General features: G+C 40.1%; 1 protein-coding gene across 6 annotated transcripts in view; it reads left to right on the forward strand.

Moving 5' to 3' along the window:
• The window catches only part of LOC126175747 (formin-like protein), a 479943-nt gene that overhangs the window by 397429 nt on the left and 55172 nt on the right, over nucleotides 1-27342 (forward strand). For all 6 annotated transcript variants that reach the window (XM_049922703.1, XM_049922702.1, XM_049922701.1 and 3 more), the window contains 4 exons: nucleotides 20197-20407; nucleotides 21586-21713; nucleotides 23710-23874; nucleotides 24371-24650. In XM_049922703.1, coding sequence (XP_049778660.1) covers nucleotides 20197-20407; nucleotides 21586-21713; nucleotides 23710-23874; nucleotides 24371-24650 — 784 coding nt within the window. The remainder of the gene's footprint in view (nucleotides 1-20196; nucleotides 20408-21585; nucleotides 21714-23709; nucleotides 23875-24370; nucleotides 24651-27342) is intronic.

The following is a 27342-nucleotide window of genomic DNA, read 5'->3' on the forward strand; positions in this document are numbered from 1 at the left end:
TCAAGACTGGCAGCTGGTGCTGCCCTTAATAGAACACCAGCCACACTGATATATATCACACTCAGACGATTTTAGAACACTCGGACTGGCCGCATCAAAGAATGTTTTGTTTTGATGTGGTGTAGTACAGGATTCCATGTCCTGCTAAGAGAAAACTCATTGTCTCTCTTAATTAAATTGTCCGGCTTAGGTTGGCAATAGTCTTGGAGGGCAGCAACTGTGATGGGCAGAGCATGTGCTGTGCACGGTATGGAGGATTATATAGGATGTGATTTGCAGCCTGACATCAGTTCTCAGTGGAACTTATCAGCAGAAGTAGCATTCTCCTGAAGATGACGAACAATTGGAGCTCTGAAATACGGAGTAAAGTCGATTTTAGGATCTGCCAGCAAACCTGAAGAGATATTAAAGTTGATTCTCTTTTACCTCATTACATACAGATTTAAGTAACTGTTTTAAAATACTGGAGACTTGGTATGTATAAACAGTAAACTGTGTAATGTGCTAATATACTTACAAGTAATATACTTGACACACAAATTGATAATCTTAACACAGCAATCTTTAATTTGCAGATACCAGGAAAAGTTTCCATTTTATTCTCCAAGGATAGTGCTATCATCACACAAATATTCTTTTATTAAGTGATATCATTTCTGCAGTAGGACAGAACGTGGTTTTATTTTTTTTCATGCTGAAGCCATGCTCTGAAATTTTAATTTGTTATTAATTTCTGGGAATAGAAATTTAACTTGCATTAATGAATCATGAAATTTTGTTTCTCATATTGTACACACCTTGAAAATGATTTCTTGCAAATAATTCTGAACTGTTACAAATAAGGATTCACAATTCATAAATATGTAGACAGGGGATAGTTAAAATCTTTAGTGTGTGCTTAGTATGACTCCTAGGTTTTTACATTACACATTTCTAAGAGTTATGTTTTTGTAATTTTTGTATTAAATTTCCAGTAGTTTTGTCCCTCACAAGGTAACTCTACACCTTAAAACAAAGTAACTAGGTTAGAATACATTTCTTGCATTTGTTATCATTGAAACTACAAGAGTTTTTTGCAAAATAGGGAGTACATGAAGAATGCAATTTTTTTCCAAATTTAGGATTTTGAGAGAATCTGCTTCCTTAAGTTATAGGTTTTTGTGAGCAATTTGAAAATCCTCTTATTTTAAATAATTTATTTTAGGATTAGTTAGATCTCCAGTTGGTTGATAAAGTATATTCGTAACGGTTGAAAGAATTTGATCTTTTTTTTTTTTTTTCCCAAATAGCCACAGGAGTATTATCTGCAAATAAAACACTCAGAATTTATGTTTAGTGGTAAATCATTAATATAAAATAAAGCAGGATTGTGCTTAAAACAGAACTTTATTAGACTGGTTGCAAGATTATCCAGTCTGAGAAACTCCCTGAATCTGATAGTGTTTTGATTCCTTTCATTTATTGCTGTTATTACATACTTTTTGAATTTTTAATTAACAGTGTGTTAGACAGAGGTTCATGTAAATTGTTCGTGAAGTCACAGAAGACTCCTGCAATCTTTTGGAACTTATCCATAGATTAACAAGTTTTTCTGCAAATTCTGTGGTGGGGCATGTTATATTCTTAGTTTTCTAGAAGCCAAACTGATTTACTATGATGACATTAAAGATTTGTATCAAATGTTCTTTTTGGGTAGTGGCAATATGAAGTGTCTATACTTTTTTCAATCACTTTAGATAATATTTGGTGAAAGACATTTGTGTCAGAGTATAAAATTCGTTCTGAACCCTAGATAAGAGAGTGTAGTCAATATAAAAATTATTTTTAATTCTAATATTGTGGCTGTAAATTGCACAGATAACAGTAAATCTATTCTTGCTATTAACCTCAAATACCATTAGGGAATATATGTATCGGTATGCAAGTGTAAGAGTCCAGATATCCCTGGAGAGGTTTCTGAAAGATACTCGATAATGAACTTCACTCAACATTGTTACTGCTTGCTTCAGTAGAGTAAAGACTGTTTTGACATTAGCAACATTGTATCATCATAATCTACATCTGCACCATCTGTACAAGAAGTTCGAATTCTGATTTTTATTCCTGACTGATTAGCAAAGTCAGTGCAGTAACTACGATGGCACCTTGAACTAACAGCTGTAAATAACAGACGTGCATTCGACCTCTTAGTAGGCAGTATTCAGTAGTGGATGTGCGGCTCTTAGTGTGTCAACGTTGTTGTCACAAATAACAGTGGAGTAACAAACTGAACATCTCTAAATCAAGTGTTGAAGACACTCTCCAGAATGTTTTGCAGAAGAGAAACGTGTCAGAATGTTTTGCAGAAGAGAAACGTGTGTAGTAAGTTTATCCTGCGACACCAATACAGTGTCGGAATTGTGTAAATACATCAAATGGAAAATGCGAGACTCGGTGTTATCAGTACAAACATGTCACAAAACAGCCGAGTGCAGATGGGTCTCTGATGGTTTCTCAAGACAGGAGGAGCTGTGAATATGAGGTATGAGCTGAAAAAGTCCCAGAGAACTACTTCCAACTGTTTCACATCGTTGTATGAAGATTCTGTGTGTTTTCTTCAACTTGGGGGGTGGGGGGAGAGTATGTAGAACTTCTGTAGCTTTAAAGCCACCATCTTAAATTTTCACTGTTTTTCATTGACTCAGTCGTTAAACTTCTTGGATTGATGTGGGATACATTCTCCAACCACAAGGTATTTCCAGTGCAGAGTGCAGGAAGAATGATAGCTTAAATGCCTCTGTGTGCACTATAATCAGTCTAATACTGTCTACACAACCCCCACAGAAGTGAAATGTAGCGGGTTGTAGTGTATTCCTAGATTCCCCACATACCGTATTTACTCGAATCTAAGCCGCACTCGAATCTAAGCCGCACCTGAAAAATGAGATTCGAAATAAAGGGAAAAAAATTTCCCGAATCTAAGCCGCACCTGAAATTTGAGACTCGAAATTCAAGGGGAGAGAAAAGTTTTAGGCCGCACCTCCAAATCGAAACAAAGTTTGTCCATTGTAACATGAGACACAATTTAGGTCGAATGAATGACGATACAGCTACAGTAGTCTGGTTCGAGTCGTAAGCTTAGCAGTTAAGCTTTACCACGTAGCCATTGCTATGCATCAGGCGCTCCGTCCGTATTTATTCGGGTACCCTTCCTTTTTCACGTGCTTCGTCTGGTTTGAATCGATTGCTTATTTTGCTTTGATCTGATAAGTGCCGTTTTCTTTGTTATAGGTGTTTGCGTCACTCTTAAGCTGAAAATGCATTATTGCACTGTGTCATGCATTGTTTGTTGCATTCTGATAGCGCGTGTTTACGGCCTGTCGCGGCTCGCGGCATGGCTTGCTTTTGTGCGCGCTACCGCCACGTACAATTAAAAAAAGAAGAAAGAGAGAGAGAGGAATCGTCTCATTAGCGAAACAAGACTGCTATTTGTTGTTACTTACACTCCTGCTTTCTTTGATAATGATCAACAAGAATAAAATAATAGACTGCATATGATAGAACATGTTCTGAACGAGAGTTAGGCGAAAATTTTTCTCCGTTTGAAAATCTTTGCGGACGCTTCTTTATTACATCAAATTCTGCACAGAAATTAGTAATCTTAGATTTAAAAATCTAGTCACTTGTCGTGCTTCCTTTCTGACTGCGTCACTATTAGGCATAAGAATAATACGAATATAAACATGACACGATATACATATTCTTCCGCGTTTGCTGTTGTCTCACTCTAGTTTCGTAGTTTATTAGGCAGACAGGATTTAAATGAGATAGCAGCAAACACGAAAGAATACATAGCAAAATGTTTATATTTGTATTATTCTTATGGTGAAGAGAATACTGCATGTGATTCACATTTCATCAGGTTCCTATAAGCAACCATCTCTTCTCAGAGGTAGGAAAAAATTCAGAACGTAGAGTTGGTCATATTGACAAACATCCCAAACAGTCTTGCCAGTCAGATTTTCGTAGTACACTGAAATTGTGCTACATTCGAAGATGAACAATATGGAATTTGTATTTACTTCGTTGGATAATGTATGAAAATGCAGTGGTCGAAACTCGCGGCGGAGAAAAAAAAGCTCGTCTTCCACTTTTTTTAAAAAAAATTATTTACTGACGCAGAGGTTTTGGCGCCAGTATTTATCTTTGCGCCTACAAAGCATGCCTGTGTGACGGCAGAAGTTAGTTGTGGCGGCACGTACCAACATTTTTCATAACTTCCGCTTGCTTTGCACTCGATTCTAAGCCGCAGGCGTTTTTTTGGATTATGAAAACCGGAAAAAAAGTGCGGCTTAGATTCGAGTAAATACGGTAAAACTGGCTCTTAAAATTTTGTAATTAGACTTTCTTGGGATAGTCTGCCATTATCCAGGGTGTATATGACCCGGGACAACTGGGAGATTCGGGAAAAACCCGGGAAGTTTTTCATCCGGGAGAAAACCGGGGAAAACGCGGGATTTTTTAGAATTCTGGGAATTTTTCATTGTTTCAGTTTTCAGTTAAATTTTTGTAATTTTGATTGGTACGAACTGATACTCTAACAAAGGATATTACTGTATCCCGCTACTGCAGAATAATACTTCAACAATAAAACATGAACGAGAGAAAAAAACAAAAATAACTTATGTTGCAAAGGAAATGCGCCATATACGACGACGACACACAGTGCTCATGCAAGCGTCTGCCAATTGAAAATGTGTCAAAGGCTTTAGGAAGACTATGTAGTACTTCATAACTACAAATTGCCTCCAATGAGCGTTAAGTCGCAAGTGTTTACATTCAATTTGTTTTAGCAGTTATGCACAGGCTCTTGCACATGCGCAGTTGAGTCACGTTTGAGTAGTAGATTCTCCCGCTTCTGGCAACAGGTACGTGGCTGTAGGCTGTACAAGCAGCTGCAGCAAGCAACTGATGCTACCGGGAATAGGGGGTGTCAAATTCATATTCTTGAGGAAAAAAACTTGTTTCACAAAGCACCTAGCATCCAGCGCACATTTGTCTGTTGATTATTCATATGATTTTGAAACGCTGCCCTGTTGGTTTTTGAACACGTTTTAAGTTGATTTCTGATTGACTTTTGAATGCATGCATAGTATGCGTGATGTCTCTGTCAGGAGAATCCTCGTCGCATCTAGAAATAAACTTTCTGCAGACAAAAGAGGACGGGGCTATACGAGCTGAGGGAGTAAAGCCGAATGGATGAACGCCAATCGCTGTCTGATTATGTGGTTGATTGGGTTTGCAAATGATCAGCATTGTTATAATTACTAGCAAAATCCATAGATTCAGACTAGCAGAATGGAAATAAACGACTGACAGGAATAACGGGTGAGAAAGATTACGTATTATCTTCTCGGTGTATCCAAGAAAATGAAATTTTGACAGAAAATTTTTGGTCAGATCACTACACTAACAAGGACCAGTAGTACAGTCCCTGGCTAACCGCAACGTAAGTTCTGTTCTGGACGTGTCGTGGAAAACGTGTTGTTCGAACACATAATAACGCCTAACCAGGAAATAATCGCGGGATAACTAAACCTGTGATTCTGGCAGGGTTAGTGAAGTTAATTGGTGAACAAATTTTGACTGTGGCAGCAATAGCTACAGAATTGGTGATGACAAGATTGTTTGTTAGAACGAGGAAGGAGAAGAAACGGGGGCATCACACGAATTATGGAAGAATAAGATGATTCCAAATTTATATAAAAATTTCGTAACACTACTTTTCGATCTCGTGCTTGAGAAGCTGGTGTGTATGAATGAATTGTGAAACTATTTCCTAACATAAAGCTTTTTGCTTCTAGTAGACCTAACAGGAATTTGATATTGGTACGTTGTGAATTATATTTTCTTGTGTTATAAAAATGACCATTTGTGCCAAAACGGTCTTGTTTATTTGGTGTGTGTGTGTGTGTGTGTGTGTGTGTGTGTGTGTGTGTGTGTGTGTGTGTGTGTGTTACAAAATTGCTGCAATATTAGAAAAGCATATTTTGTTTTATCTAGCAGACAGTGACAAAATAGACGTAATCGGATCGAGAAACCACACCAGTGTTAGGTATTATTTATAGCTTTTTCAGTATTAGATAACGACATTTCGATTTTTCATATAGCAAAACGTTTGACGAACTTTGATGAGGTAATAGATCCTTTCGCAGAAAGGAAAGCACGCCATGTAAAGCTTAGCAAGATTATAGAGAAAAAAATGCTAAGAACTAAGGTTTGAAGAAATGTGTAATTTCTTGCTTATCTCTTGTCAGTATTGGTTTTATATAATTATCCTATATTTAATTTTATGACACACAAAACAGCAAGTTATTAACTAATAGGCAATAAAAGAGTTCAGATTTTCTGAATAGCTCTTGTTCTCTCGATTATTTATAATCTCATCTGCCATTAATTTAGAGATTTTTTTAAAGAGGGGCAGCCTGTCAAACCGGCCGACTGTGAGCAGGAGAGGCACCACAGAACATTTCGATTTCCACTCTCCTGAATATAGTTTGGACGTGCGGTAGAAAAGTGCTTTACGAAGAGGCGTAGCACTGCAGTTTGGCATACTTAAGACCAAATAATGTGTCTTAAATTTCCTCGAATACATATGTTTTATGTTTCAGACTTTTCAGAAAGATGAGCATATTTTGCAAATTCGAATTTTTTAGTATTGACCTGGTTTGCAAATGTCGTACATCCGGGGCTGATGCGCAGAGCAGTCTGATTTATGGTGGGTAGTCTCCACGTGACCCGTGTTTACATTTAGTGATTTTGCTGTTTCCCCTTCGTTTACTCTCACGTCAAATGAAAACAAAACGGATATTTGTGGCCGGTAGCTATCAAGTGAATTAATACACTTTCACATAATTACGGAAGGCTGAAATATGTCATTAGTTTCAGATTTTATTTTATTTCCACATTTCTGACAGTCAAGCATTAATTGCCTTGCAGAACAATGAAGTTATTTTTGTCTGTCTGCTAAAGAAATTCGACTTTTGTTAACCTTTTCCACAGAGACAGTCAATTTATTTGAAACGAAATGTTTAATTCCACAGTACTGGCCAGTTTCAACTGTTCGCTGCATTTCAATTGAACGTTTTCATTTTCTAGCATGTATGGCATTATGCCTTAATAAAGAACCAAACATGATATAATACAGTACTGGTACTCAAAGAAAATTCACATCCGAAAACCACACTGAAAAGCTTAATATCAGTCGAGGTCTACTTCATTGGGAATCTGGACATGCGAATGTGCCCTTTAAGTATTCACTTTAAATGCACACATTTTAATATGGTTAACGAAATTCCGATGCTCTTGCAGTATCCTCTGATGTCTTGTTTCTTGTATGACATAATGTATGATCTTTCAATGTTTTACACGTACGTACATACGGGCTTCCTACGTCATGATAGCTACCCAAGTGTGGTGTCACCTGTTATCTGCACTCTGTGGCAACTGCTGAAATGAACCTATTTCCTACAAGTCGTGGGAATATATTGGGAATAGTGGTTTGAAAAGCGTTACTTTCAAAGTAAATATCCTTCTAGGTAAGTTGAACTATGTGCAAGAATGTACCATGAATTTATTAAATTACAGAGCATTTGACTCTCATTTAAAAATCAACTCTTTGATAACGAGCCATGTAGAAGAATTTGGAACGCTGGAGATCTGACATTTATGTCATTATTAAAAATTTTACAGGCACATTTGTATGATATCTCTTAAAGTGTAACACGTGCAAAAAAGATCAACAGCATATGCGAAAGCTTGGCTTCTCTTGCAGCTTGAGACCAATATTATATGTGAAAGTTTTTGCTCTTCTTGTAGCAACACTATGTATATTAATTTAAACTATTAATTTGCCATGTTTGTGTGTTCGTGCTACTTAACAGTGATGTTGCTGTTGGCTGACTAAGACACGTGTCCTATGCTCTGAATATCCGCTGTCATTGGCTGGCGACATCACATCACATGACATGAGCTATGAATGGCTTACAAAAGCGCATCGAAATGTCAGTTTCAATGATTTGGAAAGTAACACGCGGTGTTTGGTGGAATTCCAATGTATGCTTTCGTAACGAAAGTACACAGCATACATGTTGCACATCAAAGATATTTTCAAAATGTGTCTTTTTCCCTGAATTTCGTTTTCTAAAGTGCCGGGAAATCGTACACCCGTGTGTAAAACCATAACCATTCATTGGATTGATAAGGGAAAATATACTGTCACCCGGGAGAAAGTGTATTTTTAACTGGGAAATCCGGGAATTTTTTTTTCCTTGTCCACGTATACACCCTGTTATCCTAAAGTGTCTACCAGATTGAGTTTTTCACCATCTCTGTGACACTCCCCCACAGACCAAACAAATACACTCCTGGAAATTGAAATAAGAACACCGTGAATTCATTGTCCCAGGAAGGGGAAACTTTATTGACACATTCCTGGGGTCAGATACATCACATGATCACACTGACAGAACCACAGGCACATAGACACAGGCACCAGAGCATGCACAATGTCGGCACTAGTACAGTGTATATCCACCTTTCGCAGCAATGCAGGCTGCTATTCTCCCATGGAGACGATCGTAGAGATGCTGGATGTAGTCCTGTGGAACAGCTTGCCATGCCATTTCCACCTGGCGCCTCAGTTGGACCAGCGTTCGTGCTGGACGTGCAGACCGCGTGAGACGACGCTTCATCCAGTCCCAAACATGCTCAATGGGGGGACAGATCCGGAGATCTTGCTGGCCAGGGTAGTTGACTTACACCTTCTAGAGCACGTTGGGTGGCACGGGATACATGCGGACGTGCATTGTCCTGTTGGAACAGCAAGTTCCCTTGCCGGTCTAGGAGTGGTAGAACGATGGGTTCGATGACGGTTTGGATGTACCGTGCACTATGCAGTGTCCCCTCGACGATCACCAGTGGTGTACGGCCAGTGTAGGAGATCGCTCCCCACACCATGATGCCGGGTGTTGGCCCTGTGTGCCTCGGTCGTATGCAGTCCTGATTGTGGCGCTCACCTGCACGGCGCCAAACACGCATACGACCATCATTGGCACCAAGGCAGAAGCGACTCTCATCGCTGAAGACGACACGTCTCCATTCGTCCCTCCATTCACGCCTGTCGCGACACCACTGGAGGCGGGCTGCACGATGTTGGGGCGTGAGCGGAAGACGGCCTAACGGTGTGCGGAACCGTAGCCCAGCTTCATGGAGACGGTTGCGAATGGTCCTCGCCGATACCCCAGGAGCAACAGTGTCCCTAATTTGCTGGGAAGTGGTGGTGCGGTCCCCTACGGCACTGCGTAGGATCCTACGGTCTTGGCGTGCATCCGTGCGTCGCTGCAGTCCGGTCCCAGGTCGACGGGCACGTGCACCTTCCGCTGACCACTGGCGACAACATCGATGTACTGTGGAGACCTCACGCCCCACGTGTTGAGCAATTCGGCGGTACGTCCACCCGGCCTCCCGCATGCCCACTATACGCCCTCGCTCAAAGTCCGTCAACTGCACATACGGTTCACGTCCACGTTGTCGCGGCATGCTACCAGTGTTAAAGACTGCGATGGAGCTCCGTATGCCACGGCCAACTGGCTGACACTGACGGCGGCGGTGCACAAATGCTGCGCAGCTAGCGCCATTCGACGGCCAACACCGCGGTTCCTGGTGTGTCCGCTGTGCCGTGCGTGTGATCATTGCTTGTACAGCCCTCTCGCAGTGTCCGGAGCAAGTATGGTGGGTCTGACACACCGGTGTCAATGTGTTCTTTTTTCCATTTCCAGGAGTGTATTTGACTATATTTGGTGTGGGTCCCACACACTTACAAATTGCTACACCCAGGTTTGTGTTTGGTGTCGCTGACTTGAGTTGTGACTCATTAATATTGTAGATCTTTTTGTTTTGTTTTCAGAGAATTTTACATTTATGGACATTAAATGAAAGTTGCTGTTCTTTGCACCTCTTTCAACTCGTATTAATATCTGACTATTTGGGCAGCTTTTTCCAGACAATACTTAGTTATCGATAGCTGCATAGGCTGCAAAAAGCCTTAGGTTACTCTTAATATTGCCTTATCAACTCGAGAAAACACACAAACATACAAATAAAAAGAGAAAACGCACAAAATCACGCATAACATAAATAACATAAAATAAAACACACAAGTTAATGAGGCAGAATCCTTATTCTAGTCACAAATTCCGTTTGATACCACATATGATCATACCTCATTAATAATCATTTGAGTGGTATGGAGTCGAACGTTTTTTGCAAGTCAAAAATATTCCATGAGCCTGACTACCTTGGTCATGACTTCCAGTGTTTAACATGACTTCCAGTGTCGATCAGAATCCATGCTGGTTAGCATGGAGGAAATCGTTGTGTTCAAGGTACCTCATTGTGTTTGAGCTCAGAATATGTTCTAAGATGAGAAAACTGAAAAATGTCAAAGCTATTGGATGGTAGTTTTGTGGATCACTTCTGCTACTTGTTGTAGACACATGTGACTTGTACTTTTATTGAGCTACCAGGTACAGTTTTTTATTGTTGTTGTTGTTGTTGTTGTTGTTGTTGTTGTTGACTTTATGGTATATTACGGTTAAGAGGTCCAACTCGGCTGCAAATTCTGAATGTAATGTGATGGGAAATTTTTTGAGCCCTGAATCTTTATTAGGTTTCAGAGGTTTCAGCTTTTTCTCAGAGCCACAGATACTAATATCTGTATTGTTCATATTTACGGTGATGTGAGAATTAATGGTGCAATACTCCTCAATTTACCTTTGTAATGGAACATTTGAAAAATTCAGTTCAGCATTTATGGTTTTGCTTTGCTACGTTGCTTCAGTTCTTATGTTATCGCGAGTCTGTCCATTAATTTCGGTGCCACAGAGAACCATAGCATACAGACTGAAACTTCTGTGGCAGTTAGGTGCTACTGTAGAAGTCATTGAACATTTTGGTAATGTTTGAAGGTTTCACACATAGCCCTTTCAACACCAGAATGCATTTTCCATAGCCTGTCTCTGCCTATAATCATACACTTTATATTCCATGTATTTATTGTGCAGACTGTACTTTACATTCAGTTTATGCCATGGAAACTCCCATCACAAACATGTTCTTCTAGGTACATGTATGTACACTGCTTTGTCAGCTATTCCTATAAACTCGGCCACTCTTTCCCTATATGCTTCTGCCCAAGCTGAATGTTTAAAGTGTGTCATTGTGATATGGCAGTACTGCCTCTTTGAATGGTTTGTTAAAGAGATAAACTTTCTACTTGTTTCAGTTGCCCATGGTACTTCAGTAATCAGTGTTTCTACAACTACTTTGTCGACACTGATACCAGATTCATTGTGGAAGACCTTAGACAGGATAGATCTGTATTTTGCCATGAAATCTATTTCAGACATGAGTGGGATTCTGAACTATCTGTTCTAGGTAGTTTTCAGAGACAACGCTTCGTGTTGTTTTAGACGATGTCTTGTCTCGGCTATGAGATAGAAAATTCTAATTATCACGATTGATTGAGGGCTGTTTGAAATTTCCTCTAGAAATGACAGTGTGAATGAGGCAACAATATTACAGAGATGCTGAGTCGCAGATAGATGCAACAAAAAGACTCTCACAGTTAAAAGCTTTCGGCCATTAACATCTTTGTCAACATCTCTCTCTCTCTCTCTCTCTCTCTCTCTCTCTCTCTCTCTCTCTAAAGCAAACGCAACTCACACACACAACTGCAGTCCCAGGCAACTGAAACCACACTGCGAGCAGCAGCAGCAGCACCAGTGCATGATGGGAGTGACGACTGGGTGGGAGTAAGGAGAAGGCTGGGACAGTGAAGGGGAGGGATAGTGTGGTAGGGGTGGTGGACAGTGAAGTGCTGCAGATCCGACAGGGGCAGGGGAGAGGTGGGGAGGGAGGGAGGGAAGTAGCAGGAAAGGAGAGAAATAAAAAGACTAGGTGTGGTGGTGGAATGATGGCTGTGTAGTGTTGGAATGGGAACAGGGCAGGAGCTGGATGGGTGAAGACAGTGACTAGCGAAGGTTGAGGCCAGGAGAGTTACCGGAACACAGGATGTATTGCAGGGAAAGTTCCCACCTGTGCCATTCAGAAAAGCTGTGTTGGTGGGAAGGATCCGTATGGCACAAGCTTTGAATTAGTCATTGAAATCAAGGATATCATGTTTGGCAGCGTGTTAAGCCGCAGGGTGGTCCATGGCCACAGTTTGTTGGTGGCCATTCTTGCGGACAGACAGCTTCTTGTTTGTCATGCCTACATAAAATGAAGCACAGTGGTTGCAGCGTAGCTTGTGGACCACATGGCTGGTTTCACAGGTAGCCCTGCCTTTGACGGGATATGTGATGTGACGGTGGTGGTGGTGGTGGTGGTGGGGGGGGGGGGACGTATGGGACAGGTTTTGCATCTGGGTCTATTAGAGGGGTGTGAGCCATGAGAAGAGATCGAGAGCAGGGGTTGTGTAAGGATGGATGAGCATATTGTGTAGGTTCAGTGCATGGTGGAATACCACTGTGGGAGGTGTGGGAAGGATGGTGGGCAGGACATTTCTCATTTCAGGGCATGATGAGAAGTAATTGGAACCCTGGCAGAGAATGTAATTCAGTAGCTCCATTCCTATGTGGTACTGAGCTAAGAGGGTAGTGCTCCTCTGTGGCTGGACTGTGGTGCTTTCGGAAGTGGGGGAGACTGGAAAGATAAGGTTCAGGAGATTTGTTTTTGTACAAGGTTGGGAGGATAATTATGGTCAGTGAAGGCTTCGGTGGGACCCTCAGTATGTTTAGAGGGACTGCTAGTCACTGCAGATGCGATGACCACAGATGGCTAGGCTGTACGGAAGGGACTTCTTGGTATGGAATGGGTGACAGCTTTCAAAGTGGAGGTATTGTTGGCGGTTAGTAGGTTTGTAGTGGACGGAGGTACTGATGTAGCCATCTTAGAGGTGGATGTCAACATCTAGGAAGGTGGCTTGTTGGGTTGAGTGGGACCAGGTGAAGCAAATGGGGAAGAAGTTGTTGAGGTTCTGGAGGAATGTGGATAGGGTGTCCTCACCTTTGATCCGTATAGCAAAGATGTCATCAGTGAATATGAACCATGTGAGGGGTTTAGGATTCTGCGTTTTTAGGAAGGATTCCTCTAGGTAGCTCATGAATAGATTGGCATAGGATGGTGCCATGCAGGTGCCCATAGCCGTACTTTAGATTTATTTTTAGGTAATGCCTTCAAAGGAGAAGTAATTGTGGTGGTGATATAGTTGGTCATGGCCACTAGGAAGGAGGTTGTTGGTTTGGAATCTGTCGAGCATTGGGAAAGGTAGTTTTCAATAGCGGTAAGGCAATGGGCATTAGGTGGCATCAATAGTGTTGAGCAGGACACCGTATGGTAAAGGGACAGGAACTGTGGAGAGTTGGTGGAGGAAATGATTGCTATCTTTTATATGGGAGGGTAGGTGCTGGGTAGTAGGTTTAAGGTGTTGGTCTAAGAGAGCAGAGGTTCTCTCAGTGGGGCACAGTAACCAGCCACAATGGGGTGTCCTGGGTGGTTAGGTTTATGGACTTTAGTAAGCATGTAGAAGGTAGGAATTGTGGGGAGTGGTAGGGATGAGTAGAGAAGTGGACTCTGAGGAGAGGTTCTGGGATGGGATTTTAGTAGTGACTGGAGATCCTGCTGGATTAGTGGAATGGGGTCACTGTGGCAACATTTGTAGGTGGAAGTATGACAGCTGACGGAGTCCTTCTGCCATGTAATCAAAACAACAGTGTTGGAGCCTTTGTTCTCGGGTAGGATTATAAGGTCGGGATTAGTTTTTAGATGGTGGACTGTGGTTCTTTCTGCAGATGTAAGGTTAGTTTGCTTGTTGAGGCATTTGGGGAGTGATGGTGAGGCAAGGTTTCAGGTTAAGAAATTTTGGAAAGTTAACAGGGGGTGGTTTAGGGGCAGTAGGGGTTGATCACGGTTGGATGAAGGAATGAACTGAGTTAGACAAGGTTCAGTATTGGTCTTTGATTGAGTCTGATTGGTAGGGTTGGTGGCGAAAAGGTGTTTCCATTGTGGGGGCCGGGAGAAGGAGAGGAGGTCTTTAACAAGTCCTTCATGATTGAATTTGCGAGTGCGGTGAAACGTGAGGCCTTTGGAATGGACTGGTATTTCTGTAGGGCTAAGGCTTCTGGAGGAAAGATTCATGACTGTGTTGCGGGTCTGTTTAGGTTCTGGATTCTGTGTGGTGTTTTTGAGGAGTTGAGTTTTGTAGGGTGGGGTAATTGTAGTAGGTCTGCACGACAGGGTTTGTAAGCTATGAGGGGATGTGGGGGGAGGTTTGGAGGTTGTTGTAGAGGTGGTGGACAGTGGTACTCAAAGGTGGGAGTAGGAAGTGAGCAGGATGGAGAGCTTTTTCAGGTGGCATTGTGCATTTTGCTCAAGTTCCTGCAGGGCAAGAGTTTCAGTATGTGTTATGGGCTCCAGGCATTTGGGGTTGTGTAGCAGGAGGATTTTGCAGATGGAGGGAAGATACTGCAAGGAGGTTTTTTTGGCTTGGTTGGTATGGTTTTGCAGGACTGTGTTGGTGAGGGCTAAGGACTGGTGGAATCTGAACAGATGGTCATTGTGGGAGGAGGGGGTGGTAGCCAGAGATGGGCAATTTGATGGTAAGGCCATTAGGGAGGATTCCATGAGCCAACCAACAACGCAGGAACAGTATGTGGGACTGGTATCTGACTAGGGATAAGCAAACTTTTCTGTATTGATGCAGATGGAAGGAGCAAGGACCCCCTGGTTTTGGAAAAATGCGAAAAATTACATAAACAGTGTAGTATAAAGTCCAAAAAATTTCGCACAATACACCCAAATACGTGTGAAAATTTATGAAAAGGATGAAATGGATGCAAAAGGGGGAAACAAGATGAAATCTGAGGAGTCTCCGATAGCAAAAAATGAAAACTCACTAAAATTGGTGAGAAGTCACAAGGATCAAAGTAAAGAACTAATAAAAAAATATACAGGGTGGCCCATCTGAAGTTTCAGATGAGATTATCTCGAAAACTAAACATCGGGTAAAAACAGTGGGTAAGGCAAGTTCATAAGCTGGACATAAAATGATACTACACGTGACCTCCAGCCGACACCCCCTTGGGTGGGGCTGGGGGCAGCTTTTAAATCTTAAATGGAAACACCCATTTTTTATTGCAGATTCGGATTCTCCATGAAAAAAGTAATCAAGTTTTGTCTGAGACATTTCTTAAACCATTGACAGATGGTGCTGAAATCAAGAAAAAAGTAAAACTGGGGAAGAACTCTGATTCATTTAGAATTATCCGAGAAAGATGCATCAAATTGATAAAAAATGTGCACCAATTCTTTCGTTAATACCAAGTTAAGCTATTTTTGTACAAAATGTACTGTATCCTAATTTCAGCATTACCAAGGAACGACAAAATGGACATAGTAGGATGATGTTCCCATGTGGTGCTTCATCAGTGTGAGTCCCCTTGTCTCTCACAATTTGGGGGTGCTTAATTAATGAAATTAGCCACGTAGAAATTGTTCAATATTATCCCCATTTGCTTCAGTACATAAAGTCAGTCGTCTGTGAAAGTTGTTCAGTTCTGAGCAGCACATCCTGTGGTATGGCTGCACATGCTCTTCGAATGCATTGCTCCATATTGTTTCTGGTTGTGGGCTGTCTTCATAAGCAATATTTTTTAAATAACCCCACAAGAAAAAATCAGGAGATGTTAGGTCTGGTGAACGTGGGGGCCACTGAATTGGTCCACTGCATCCTATCCTCCGACCAGGGGACTGTAAATTTAAAACGTTGCGCACATTTTTAGCATAATGGGGAGCTGCTCTGTCCTGTTGGAACGACATTGATTGGCTAATTTCTAAACCAACATGTTCCATTAGCTCCAACAAATCATTGCGGAGAAGCTGTAAATAAGATTCCCCAGTAACATTTCGGTTAAAAAAAATTCGGTCCTATCAAGTAATGGTTTAAAATTCCACACCAGACCATTAACAACCATTTGTATTGATTGTCAACAGGTCTGTGCCAGTGTGGATCGATAGGGCACCAATAATGACAATTGTGATGATTAAGTCTCCATTGTTTTTGAATGTGGCTTCATGGGTGAACATAATGTATCTATAAAAAAATTATTTTCACCTCCTACCATTTTCAAGGCCCACTGGTAGAAATGCATGTGTATTTGCATCTCTCTCGGCGTTAATACCTGTGCAAATGTGATAAGATTCGCTTGATATTTATCTTCAAAATTCTCAAAACGGTTAATTTTGGTATTCCAGTTTGTCTCTGAATCGCCTACTACCGTATTTACTCGAATCTAAGACGCACTCGAATCTAAGCCGCACCCGAAAAATGAGACTCGAAATCGAGGAAAAAGATTTTCCCGAATCTAAGCCGCACCTGAAATTTGAGACTCGAAATTCAAGGGGAGAGAAAAGTTTTAGGCCGCACCTCCAAATCAAAACAAAGTTGGTCCATTGTAATATGAGACACAATTTAGGTCGAGTGAATGACGATACAGCTACAGGAGTTTGGTTCGAGTCGTAAGCTTAACAGTTAAGTTTTACCAGGTAGCCATTGCTATACGTCAGGCGCTCCGCCCGTATTTATACGGGTACCCTTCCTTTTCACGTGCTTCGTCTGGTTTGAATCGATTGCTTATTTTGCTTTGATCTGATAAGTGCCGTTTTCTTTGTTATAGGTGTTAACGTCACTCTGAGCTGAAAATGCATTATCATGCATTGTTTGTCTCATTCTGATAGTGCGTGTTTACGGCCTGTCGCCGCGCGCGGCATGGCTTGCTTTTGTGCGCGCTACCGCCGCTTACAATTAAAAAAAAAAAAAGAAAAGAGAGGAATCGTCTCACTAGCGAAACAATGGCAAGGAGACTGCTATTTGTTGTTACTTACACTGCTTTCTTTGATAATGATCAACAAGAAACAAATAATAGACTGCATATGATAGAATATGTTCTGAACGAGAGTTAGGCGAAAATTTTTCTCCGTTTGAAAATCTTTGCGGCCGCTTCTCTAGTACGTCAAATTCTGCACAGGAATTAGTCATCTTAGATTTAAAAATCTATCAGTTGCCGTGCTTAATTTCTGACTGTATCACTATTAGGCATAAGAAAAATACGAATGTAAACATGACACGATACGTCTATTCTTCCGCGCTTGCTGTTGTCTCACTCTAGTTTCGTAGTTTATTAGGCAGATAGGATTTAAATGAAATAGCAACAAACACGAAAGAATACGTGGCATAATGTTTACATTCATATTATTCTTATGGTGAAGAGAATACTGCATGTGATTCACATTTCGTCAGGTTCCTATTAGCAACCACCTCTTCTCACAGGTAGTAAAAAATTCAACACGTAGAGTTGGCCATATTGACAAACATCCCAAACAGTCTTGCCAGTCGGATTTTCGTAGTACATTGAAATTCTGCTACATTCGAAGATGAACAATACGGAATTTGTATTTACTTCGTTGGATAATGTACGAAAATGCAGTGGTCGAAACTCGGGACGGAGGAAAACGCTCGTCTTCCACCTTTTTTTTTAATTTATTTACTGACGCAGAGATTTTGGCGCCAGTATTTATCTCTGTGCCTACAAAGCATGCCCTTGTAGCGCTACATATATTCGACGGCAGAAGTTAGTTGTGGCGGCACCTACCAACATTTTTCAGAACTTCCGCTTGCTTTGCACTCGATTCTAAGCCGCAGGCGGATTTTTGGATTACAAAAACCGGAAAAAAAGTGCGGCTTAGATTCGAGTAAATACGGTACTTTTTTCGGGATCCAGTTGAACACAGGCGAGCATCATTTTGATTGTATTCGTGATGACGAGGTGGACGGTGCATGTATCCATTTCGAGCTCATTGAGTGCAATTTCGATTAATGCTTTTGATTGGATGTCGTCTGTTAGGGAAATGATCTGCATGTAATTGTGCAGCTGCAGCGTATTTGTTATGACATTCACCTAAAATTAACATCATATCAACAATCTCTGTAGGAGGATAGTGAGCCATGTTTCGCTAAGGAATAATTTGCTTTTGTCAGTTGATTTTTATGGTTCACAATCTGAAAGTGAAGTGACATCTGATCGCATTGCACCGACCTTTATACAGAACCATAGTTCGCAGTTTGGCCACGGTAACACCACAGTCGGATGAGTAATGCAATTATGAAGAGTTCCCTAACGAGATTTTAATACCATTCCGCCTCCCTCAATCAAAACCTGTGGGATACACTTTGTAAAACAAAAATAGCTTAATTTGGCGTAATGACAGAATTTGTGCACATTTTGTATCGATTTGATGTGTCCTTTTCAAATCATTCTAAATAAAGCGGAGTTCTTCCCCAATTTTTTTCTCGATTTCAATGCCATCTGTCAATGGTTTAAAAATGTTTCAGACAAAACTTGATTACTTTTTTATGGAGAATCTGAATCTACAATAAAAAAATGGGGGTTTCCATTTAAGATTTAAAAGTTGCCGCACCCAAGGGGGTGGGGGGCTGGGGGTCAGGTATAGTATCATTTGAAGGGCTTATTTCAATAGTGGTACAAGTCCATTTTTGTTCATTCTGAGATACAGAATCCTAAAGTTAAATCTGCAATTGAGATAACAAAATACTCAAGTATATATATACTTGAATATTTCTGGTATCTCAACTGCAGATTTTTCAGTGCTCATTTAACTTTAGGACTCTGTATCTCAGAATGAACAAAAATGGACTTGTACAACTATTGAAATAAGCCTTTATTTGATGTCCTCCCTTGAGCTTAGGAACTTGTCTTACCCACTATTTTTACCCGATCTATAGTTTTCAAGATAATCTCGTCCGAAACTTCAGATGTACCTCCCTGTATATTCGTGGGTAGCAGGTCTGACGGTGGATAAATGTGAAGAAGGGGGTGGATGGTGTTAAATTCCATCCTGGATTTTTCAGTGTGAGTGAGTATCACACAAGCTGTCAACTTTTCAGTTACATTTGGGAGCAGCTCTGATGGTCAGTACAAAGATCCAGTTATAATATTGTATACCCATTCTTGATACTGAGGTCTCCCACACAATCTCACATGCACCTTCAGTTCCACTGGGTTTGAGTTTCTTAACTACAAATACTCCACTGGTATTTCCCATAGTACTGAGTGAAAGTATTGTAGAAATCCCATCTGGCAGGTCACAAACTTAAGAGATGTCTTAAGAGCAAAGCAGACAAAACTAAGCAATTTGGTTAGCTTAACTACATGATGGTTTCATCTCACTTTATTGTTCATATGGATTCCTTCTCATATGGAGCCTTATACTAGATGTGTCCATTGATATCTGTTTCTGACACCTGTAAATCAATATTATTTCTCTGGAGCTCCATGGCATGAGTCTTTGTAATATTAAGGGTGAAGCTGTTAGTCCTGAAACAATTGCAATTTTTTTTTTTTTATAACTCTCCTGACCATACCTAGTCTGGTTGTGTTTGAAACCATTATCAGTATGTCACCAGCAAACACCATGAGAAAATCCTCTATGTCATTTGTGCAGGTAAATAACAGAAGCAGAGCTAAATACCAAACCTTGCAGGACACTGTTAATGTTACACCTGTGGTATCATTTGATAATGCTTTCTTCTGTATTCTGTTGTTAAAATATGGCTCCAGCCAAGCAAGGGGATTGCCTTTAATTCCATGCCATTTTAATACCTTAGCAGAAACTGATAATTTACACAATCGAAGGCCTTGGCAAGGTCATGTAAAATGCTGATAAGGTATTTTTGTAATGTTTGGTTTCACTGGAACTGAGTTTGTGAAATTATATATTACTTTCTCATTATAGTATACTTTGCAGAAGTCGTATTAGCAGTTGTTAAGCTCTTTGTCTCCAAAATGTGGTTCATGCCAATCAAAATACTGCTGTGCAGCAGCATTACATTCACATTCGAGGAAAATGTATTTTCTGTTAGTTAAAATCCATTTCATTTGGTACCAGAATGGCATGCTAGTTGCTCTGCCATTTTGCAATATTTGTGAATAACATTTATTTGATTGATGATGTTGGGGGTTAGAAATCTCCAAGCATCAGGATTGTTACCCTCCATGGTTATCACTTTCTTAATTTTTCTAGGTTAGAGGTACCATTTTCAATGAACTGGATGATGACAGACTTCATAGTGTGATCGATTTTGCTGACTTTGAGGAGAGATTTAAGATTGGCATGGGAGGAGCACTTACAAATGGAGATTCGGATGTTGATGGACTGACGAATTTCCCTAGCAAGAGATTCAAACGTGCAGAGAATGTGTCACTCTTGGAACATACTAGGTTGCGTAATATTGGTAAGTACAGTTTTAGTATTTTGGAACATCAGTATTTTGACCCATAATATGGTTCTACCAAAATTTTGAGATAAACTTCAAAAGGAAGCAACTGGAAAGAATTAATGTTCATAGATCTATCAAATTTTAAAGGAATTGAAATACTTAGGCTCAGAATATTATATATCAGAGAGGAGTGATGAGTAAAGCATTGCTGATGTAACCAATTTTCTGTTATTTGCTGTTAGTTACTTCAAAGTAGCTCTTACATCCTATCCTCTACCTGCTGTTTTCCAGATACATGCACCTTGGCTATACACTTCCTTTCATTCTTTCCCAGCATTTTCCCTTAAAGGATTTTAATGATCTAAGTGTTACTTAATGGGTGTAAATGTGAGTTCAACAAGTGGAGAAGACAGCATTCACCAGCACCATGTGATTGAAAAGTCAATACCAAGTGATATATCTAATATCTGTTAGTAAAAAATGGTTACCTTGATTTATAAAATTTGCTTGTTGTGATGAAAAAGTAGCTTTTCCAAAACTGTTTCCAGTGAATCTCATCCAATCCAGATGGGACAGTCCCTACAGTTTTCTGTCAATTAGCTCTCTTCAGAAGGGTACATTTGGAACTTAGGAAATTTTGCACAATCACTTTTTGGAGTTCAAAGTAGGTGGGAGTGAATAATTGCTTCAATGTTGCACTTTACATGGGCATTTTCTCTTCCAATAATAGTTATACGTATTTTCAATAAATTTACACATGGTCTACTATATTTATTTTATAAAAATGCAATTTTCACTACTTGATTTCAGCCAAATATTTCTCATCTTTATGCAAATGGTAGTTATTAGCACTTGACTTTAACAGTATTTGTGTAGTGGCACTTTGGGAAAGCAGTCAGCTGGCAATTACCGGTGAATGAAGAGGAGAGCAACTCCACTTAATCCATTTTGATATGTAATCTTTCATAGATGGGAGATGATAAGCATCCTCTGGGTGCGTGGGGATGGGGCGGAGGTGGGTGTGTGGGGTTGTGTGGTGATGTGTTCATGTGCTGTGGGCTTCCTTTTGCTGTCCTTTGCTATTTAAATCTTAGTACTTAGTATTTACTTTAAATGTAGTCCCTCCCCCCCTCCCCTCTTTTTTAAAAGCATTTATCATTCTGAAAGATAGTAATGGTTTTTACTATTTTCAGCAATTTCAAGAAGAAAGATGGAAATGCCAGTGGAAAAAGTGATAGCAGCTGTTAATGCTCTGGATTTGAAGCAGTTATCATTGGAAAATGTGGAGATTTTGCAGAGGATGGTGCCTACGGACCAAGAGGTAAAGTATTAGTACTGCATTATCTAACTAGATGTTCTATCAATATGTACCTGATATTTGTAAGCATTTGCATCTACACCTAGCCTCTGCAAATTACTGTGTAGTGAATGTCAAAGAGTAATTCCCATTGTACAACATTTTAGGGTTTCTTCCTGTTCTGTTGACACAAAAAGGGCAGGAAAAATTACTACTTAAATGCCTCTGGGAAAATCTGTGATCAGATCATGCAGTTATGAGGGTTGTTTCAAAAATAAGGTTCCCACATTTTTTTAGACACAAGGAATTTTTTATTCGAAAAAATGATTACACCATTGGGAAAGTTGCTCTTCAAGCTATTTTTCCTCATTGTCCCCATTTTTGCCTCTTGAGTAATTCACTTTTGCATTCCCACCTCAAAGAAGTCCGCTGCCAACCCATTGAGAAACTTGGAAACTACTTCTTGCAACTTCTCGTCCGTCTGGAATCGTAGACCGCCTAGGTGTTCCTTCAATTTTGGAAACAGATGGAAATCGCTGGGTGCCAAATCGGGACTGTAAGGGGGGGGGGGGGGGTGGTCAATGACATCCCAACCAAATTTGTCGATTAACTCCTTTGTTTGTTGCGACACATGTGGACGGGCATTGTCATGGTGCAACCTTATGCCTTTGCTGAGTTTTCCCCTACAACGATTTTGTATTGCCCTTCTGAGCTTATTCAAGGTCTCGCAATAATGTGTCGAGTTTATGGTGGTCCCTTTAGGCATAAAATCAATGAGAAGTACATCACATGGAATTGTTGTTTTCATCTCCGGAGTAATGTAATGGCACCACGATTCATCCTCCATAACAGTGGAATCGAGGAAGGCTTCCTTATTTTCATCACATTCACTTCAGAACACAGTCGACGTGCTGCTGTTTGTGGACTTCTGAAAGCATGTGCGGCACCCAGCGTGCGCACACCTTGTGGTAGCCTAGCTTTTCATTCGATATCCTGTCAATTGAAGCTTCAGGAGCCTCAGGAATTTGAGCAGCCAGTTGCCGGATGGTGATTCCCTGATCTTCGAGCAGGATTTGCTCAACTTTCGCCACTACTTTGTCGGAGATCGACGGCCTCCCGCTTAGTTGTTCATCGTGGACGTCCATACGGTCGTTGGCAAACTCCCTACACCATTGGAGGACATGTTGAATGCTTATACAAGTTTCCCCATACACTTCACTCAATTGCCGATGAATTTCTATAGGTGGTAACTTTCTTGCGTGCAAAAATCAAATGACCGCATGAATTTTTCACACCTGGCAGTGACGGCGATGATGGGCTCCATTGCTTATGGCTGTCAGGCCAGTACTGACCATTGCAGAGCCATGTTCGTTGTTGGAATTCATGGTGGGGGATCCGGCAAACATGGTGGTTTTGCCAGATTTCGCGTTGCACCATGCATGGAAGGGTACAGAGTTGGGAACCTTACTTTCGAAACAACCCTCGTATGTCAAGGCCAATAACATGTTACAACAGTACTGTTCAAGAAGGAAATATTTTATTGAAGTTGGTGCTAAGTGTACGTGAAAATATTTCTGGATGTTAGAAATGATTTGAATAGGCTAATGTACATTCAGCTGTCTGAGTATTACAGAATTAGTCAACATTAGTGATTTCTGTGTGCACTAAGTCTGCTACGTATGCACTGAGTTGTCTAACTTGACTAACTTTCCTTTTCACAGTAAATGCTTTTTATTAAAAAGGTGAAAGTTACCAAAAAATATTTTAATTCTAGTACATTTTTCTGTAAATTTTGCTTTTCAGTCGCCATCTGAGAGTATGCAGCTTGCATTTGACCATTGGGGTGTGCGTGTGTGCGTGTGTGTGCGTGTGCGCGTGTGTGTGTGTGTGTGTGTGTGTGTGTGTGTGTGTGTGTGGTGGGGGGGGGGGTCGTGTGCGTGCGTGCATGTGCATATGTACATGTACTTAATGCAGTATTTACTGATCATATTTTGCTAATATTTCGTTGTTGATCTCACAGACAAAGGCCTACAGAGAATATGTGGGCTCGAAGAAAAATGTAAATTTGTTGACAGAAGAAGACAAATTTCTGCTGCAACTTGGAAAGGTGGAAAGGATATCTGCTAAATTAGCCATTATGAGCTACATAGGAAATTTCTTTGACAACATACACCTCATAACACCAGTAAGTTATTCTAAAATGTGAAATTGCAATGTTTTATGGTTAGTTACTCTCTCATTATCAATGACAGAATAACATAGTTGTCAGAATTAAACACCATCAAAAGTCACACAATTCGTGGCTTTAAAATCTTTTTAATTCCTGTCTGTTTCTCAATAACAGACGAGTATTTGGGAACATTTCATACTTCAATGATGACGTAAGCTATTATTCTTATATGTAATAAAATAAAAAAAAAAAAAAAAAATAAAAAAAATTGAAGCTTTGAATATGTGTCATTTATCTTTATTGCAATAAGTTACATTACTACATGTAAATATCTTGACTGCCTGTTCCTTATAATAATGGAACATTCTTGAAGTTCCAGTTATTTGAACTATGATATGTGTGTCCCTGTTTACAGTTTCTCTGTGTTTCTGTAATTGTTGCCGTTTTGGCAGTTTCCAATCGCACGCTCCTCTTTGGTGACATAGTGTAATTTTCTGTGGTCTGCTTTCAGCAAATACATGCCGTTATATCTGCATCAAGTTCTGTTAAAAGCTCACGGAAACTGAAGAGGGTGCTTGAGGTTGTGTTGGCATTTGGTAATTATCTTAACAGCAGTCGGCGAGGACCAGCTTATGGTTTCAAACTCCAGAGTCTCGACACATTATTAGATACAAAGTCAACAGACAAACGCATGTGCCTGCTTCATTATATAGCTGACACAATTAGGCACCGCATGCCTGAACTGTTGGGATTTGACTCTGAGCTGTTGCATATTGACAAGGCTGCAGTTGGTATGTTCTCTGCTACATTGTTGTTACAGTAAATATTTTGCTGAATTTTTATATTTTAGTTATTAAGTAAAATGAAAGAGTGAGTGAGTGTGAGAGAGGAGAGAGAGAGAGAGAGAGAGAGAGAGAGAGAGAGAGAGAGAGAGAGATTATTTTTATTTATTTATTGCTGGACTATTATCTAGCACATGCCCATCATTAGCAGCGTCAGTATTACCGAACAAAAACTGTGTGTCAAAAGAGCTTTGTCTCTGCTGTATAGTGCTTCGTATCACTTGATGTGACAGCTGCTTTTTCACATAACTAGCTTTTTACTCGTGATTTTATTTAAGTGTATGTCATATAGTAGGGGGTACCCAAAAGAAACTAAACTTATTTTTTTAACTTATTTATTCACATTTTAAGCACAAGCCTTCAATCCCCTTCAAAGTACTCTCCACTTGTACTAGTAAATTTGTCCATTATTTTATTCCGTTTCAAATAATTGTTTAAATTCATCATTCGTGATGCTTTTTCTTCATCTCAGCAACATCCACAAAACACTTTCCTTTCATGTCTCCTTTTTCACTTTGGGAGGAGAAGGGGGGGGGGGGGTAGGAAGAAAGTAGCACGTGGCAAGATCGGGTGAGTGCAGGCAGTGAGAAGCAAGAGTCATACCATTTTTGGTCAAGAATTGTTGTGCAGCCAGGACTGTGTGAGCAGCGCCAGTGTCGTGATGGAAAAACAGTCACCAGACTGCCACAAATCAGGCCTCTTCCGCCACACTGTTGCGCAATCAAACTTCCGAGTAGGAAGCCTGGTTAACTGTCTAAACCCTTGGAATAAAGTGTGAATGGACAATTCTTCTCAAATCGAAAAAACAAATCCGCATTGCTTTAATGTTTGATTTCACGTGATGAGCTTTCTTGAAGTGAGGTGAACTTTAAAGGCTTCCACTGTCTTGATTGCTGCTTAGATTCAGGATTGTAAGTAGAGGACCAAGTTTTGTCACATGTGATGATTTTTGAAGAAAAAGAAAGGTTTGTATCATTTTGGGACTCTTCTTTCAAAGTATAGCATGCTTCCACACAGCCTCAGTTTTGTTCTGCAGTCAGCAGTCGTGGCACGAGTTTGGCAGCAATCCTTTTCAGTCCCTAATCTTCTGTCATACATTGCTGCACTGAACTCGGTCACTCTACAGTTTTTTCAGTGGTCTGTTGTCAATCTTCATTGGTGACTGCAGGAATGTTTCCAACATTTTCATGTGTTCGGTCTGTGGAAAGAAACCAGAGTGAGGTTCATCATTATTTTTTAAATGGGGAAATCGTGCAGCACTTGAGTTTTCCCTGTAGCACCATCTTCATACACTGTTTTTAACATTCTAAGAACTTCTGTTTGACTCTTCCCAAGCAAAAAGCAGAATTTTACTTCCACACGCTGTTCAAGCCTTTGCAAAAATGACTATAACAGAAAACAGTTGCTACTATAAACTCTGCCAAAACTTTTCTTTATCAATGGCACTTGGCTTTCTGACTGGAACGTTCACTCTGTGTGATTCTAGCAGCAAAAAACAATGCTACAAAAGCTTTCCCCACCAATAAATTAATTCAGTTTCTTTTGGGCACCACCTCATACATTGCACACATGTCTGATTCTCTGCTATTTTGTATGATACAACTCCATAGAGGATGTTCAGTGCATTTGTGGTATTAAGCCATGTGGCTTGATTGTAGATCCAAAAACACGTTGACAAAATTATTGGCTCGCTGCATTGCGTATTCTCATGGCCTGTTTGTCACAGTGAACATTGCGAATAAGACATATAGAACTTTATACATCATACTTTTAAAGTGTTCCATGCCAACTAAATACAAGAAAAAAATACCAGCAGGTCATTTTAGAACTTTTTTTTCATTTCCTCCTCTTCTCAGTCTCATTCGCATACCTGGGGGTAATAGGCATATTTTATTCAGACAGTGACAAAGAAATGAATCACGTGTATACCAAACTTGGTTGAAATTGCTCCAGGCATCACTGAGTTACTGCTTTATATCCTTTTTACACCCATTGTCAACTAGTGACCACAAAAATTATTGATTAGGTAGCAATATTGGTCATTTCTCAATATTTTTACATGTTACGCCTTCTCATCCGCACAACTACTCTAGGGGCCATAGTAGTAATATATATTACCCACACATTATTTTTCTAAAAAATAGCGGACCATGTTTCAACAAAATTTGGTATAAATTGCTCCAATCATTCCTGAGTGGTGTTTCTGTGTCACCTCGTTTTCACTCCAAGCACCACATAACGTTACACAGTGCTTCCTTACATATAGTAAATTATATGTTTACCAAAGTTGTGTTGAAATTGATCCATTAGTTTAGGCAGACATGTGCTGCATATGTACATACATATGATTTAACTTATCTTATGTAATGGTGTCTTAACACATACCAATGATATTTACCTGTAACAGTCATTTAATTATCTAATGATGTGACTGTTTTAATCAGCATATTAATTTTACATATTGTGTACTTGCCATTAATTATGTGCTTAACATCCAAAGATATTGACTGAGCTGTTTATTTCATAAATTATATAATTTCATTTCTAAATTGTATATCCTGCAGTAGCAAAATTTCTATACGAAGGAATGTATTTCAGAACTAAAGATTTGTGAGAATACTGATGAAGTTTTTGGTTATTC

Source organism: Schistocerca cancellata, chromosome 3 (assembly GCF_023864275.1).
Source record: "Schistocerca cancellata isolate TAMUIC-IGC-003103 chromosome 3, iqSchCanc2.1, whole genome shotgun sequence".
Classification (NCBI taxonomy): Eukaryota; Metazoa; Arthropoda; class Insecta; order Orthoptera; family Acrididae; genus Schistocerca; species Schistocerca cancellata.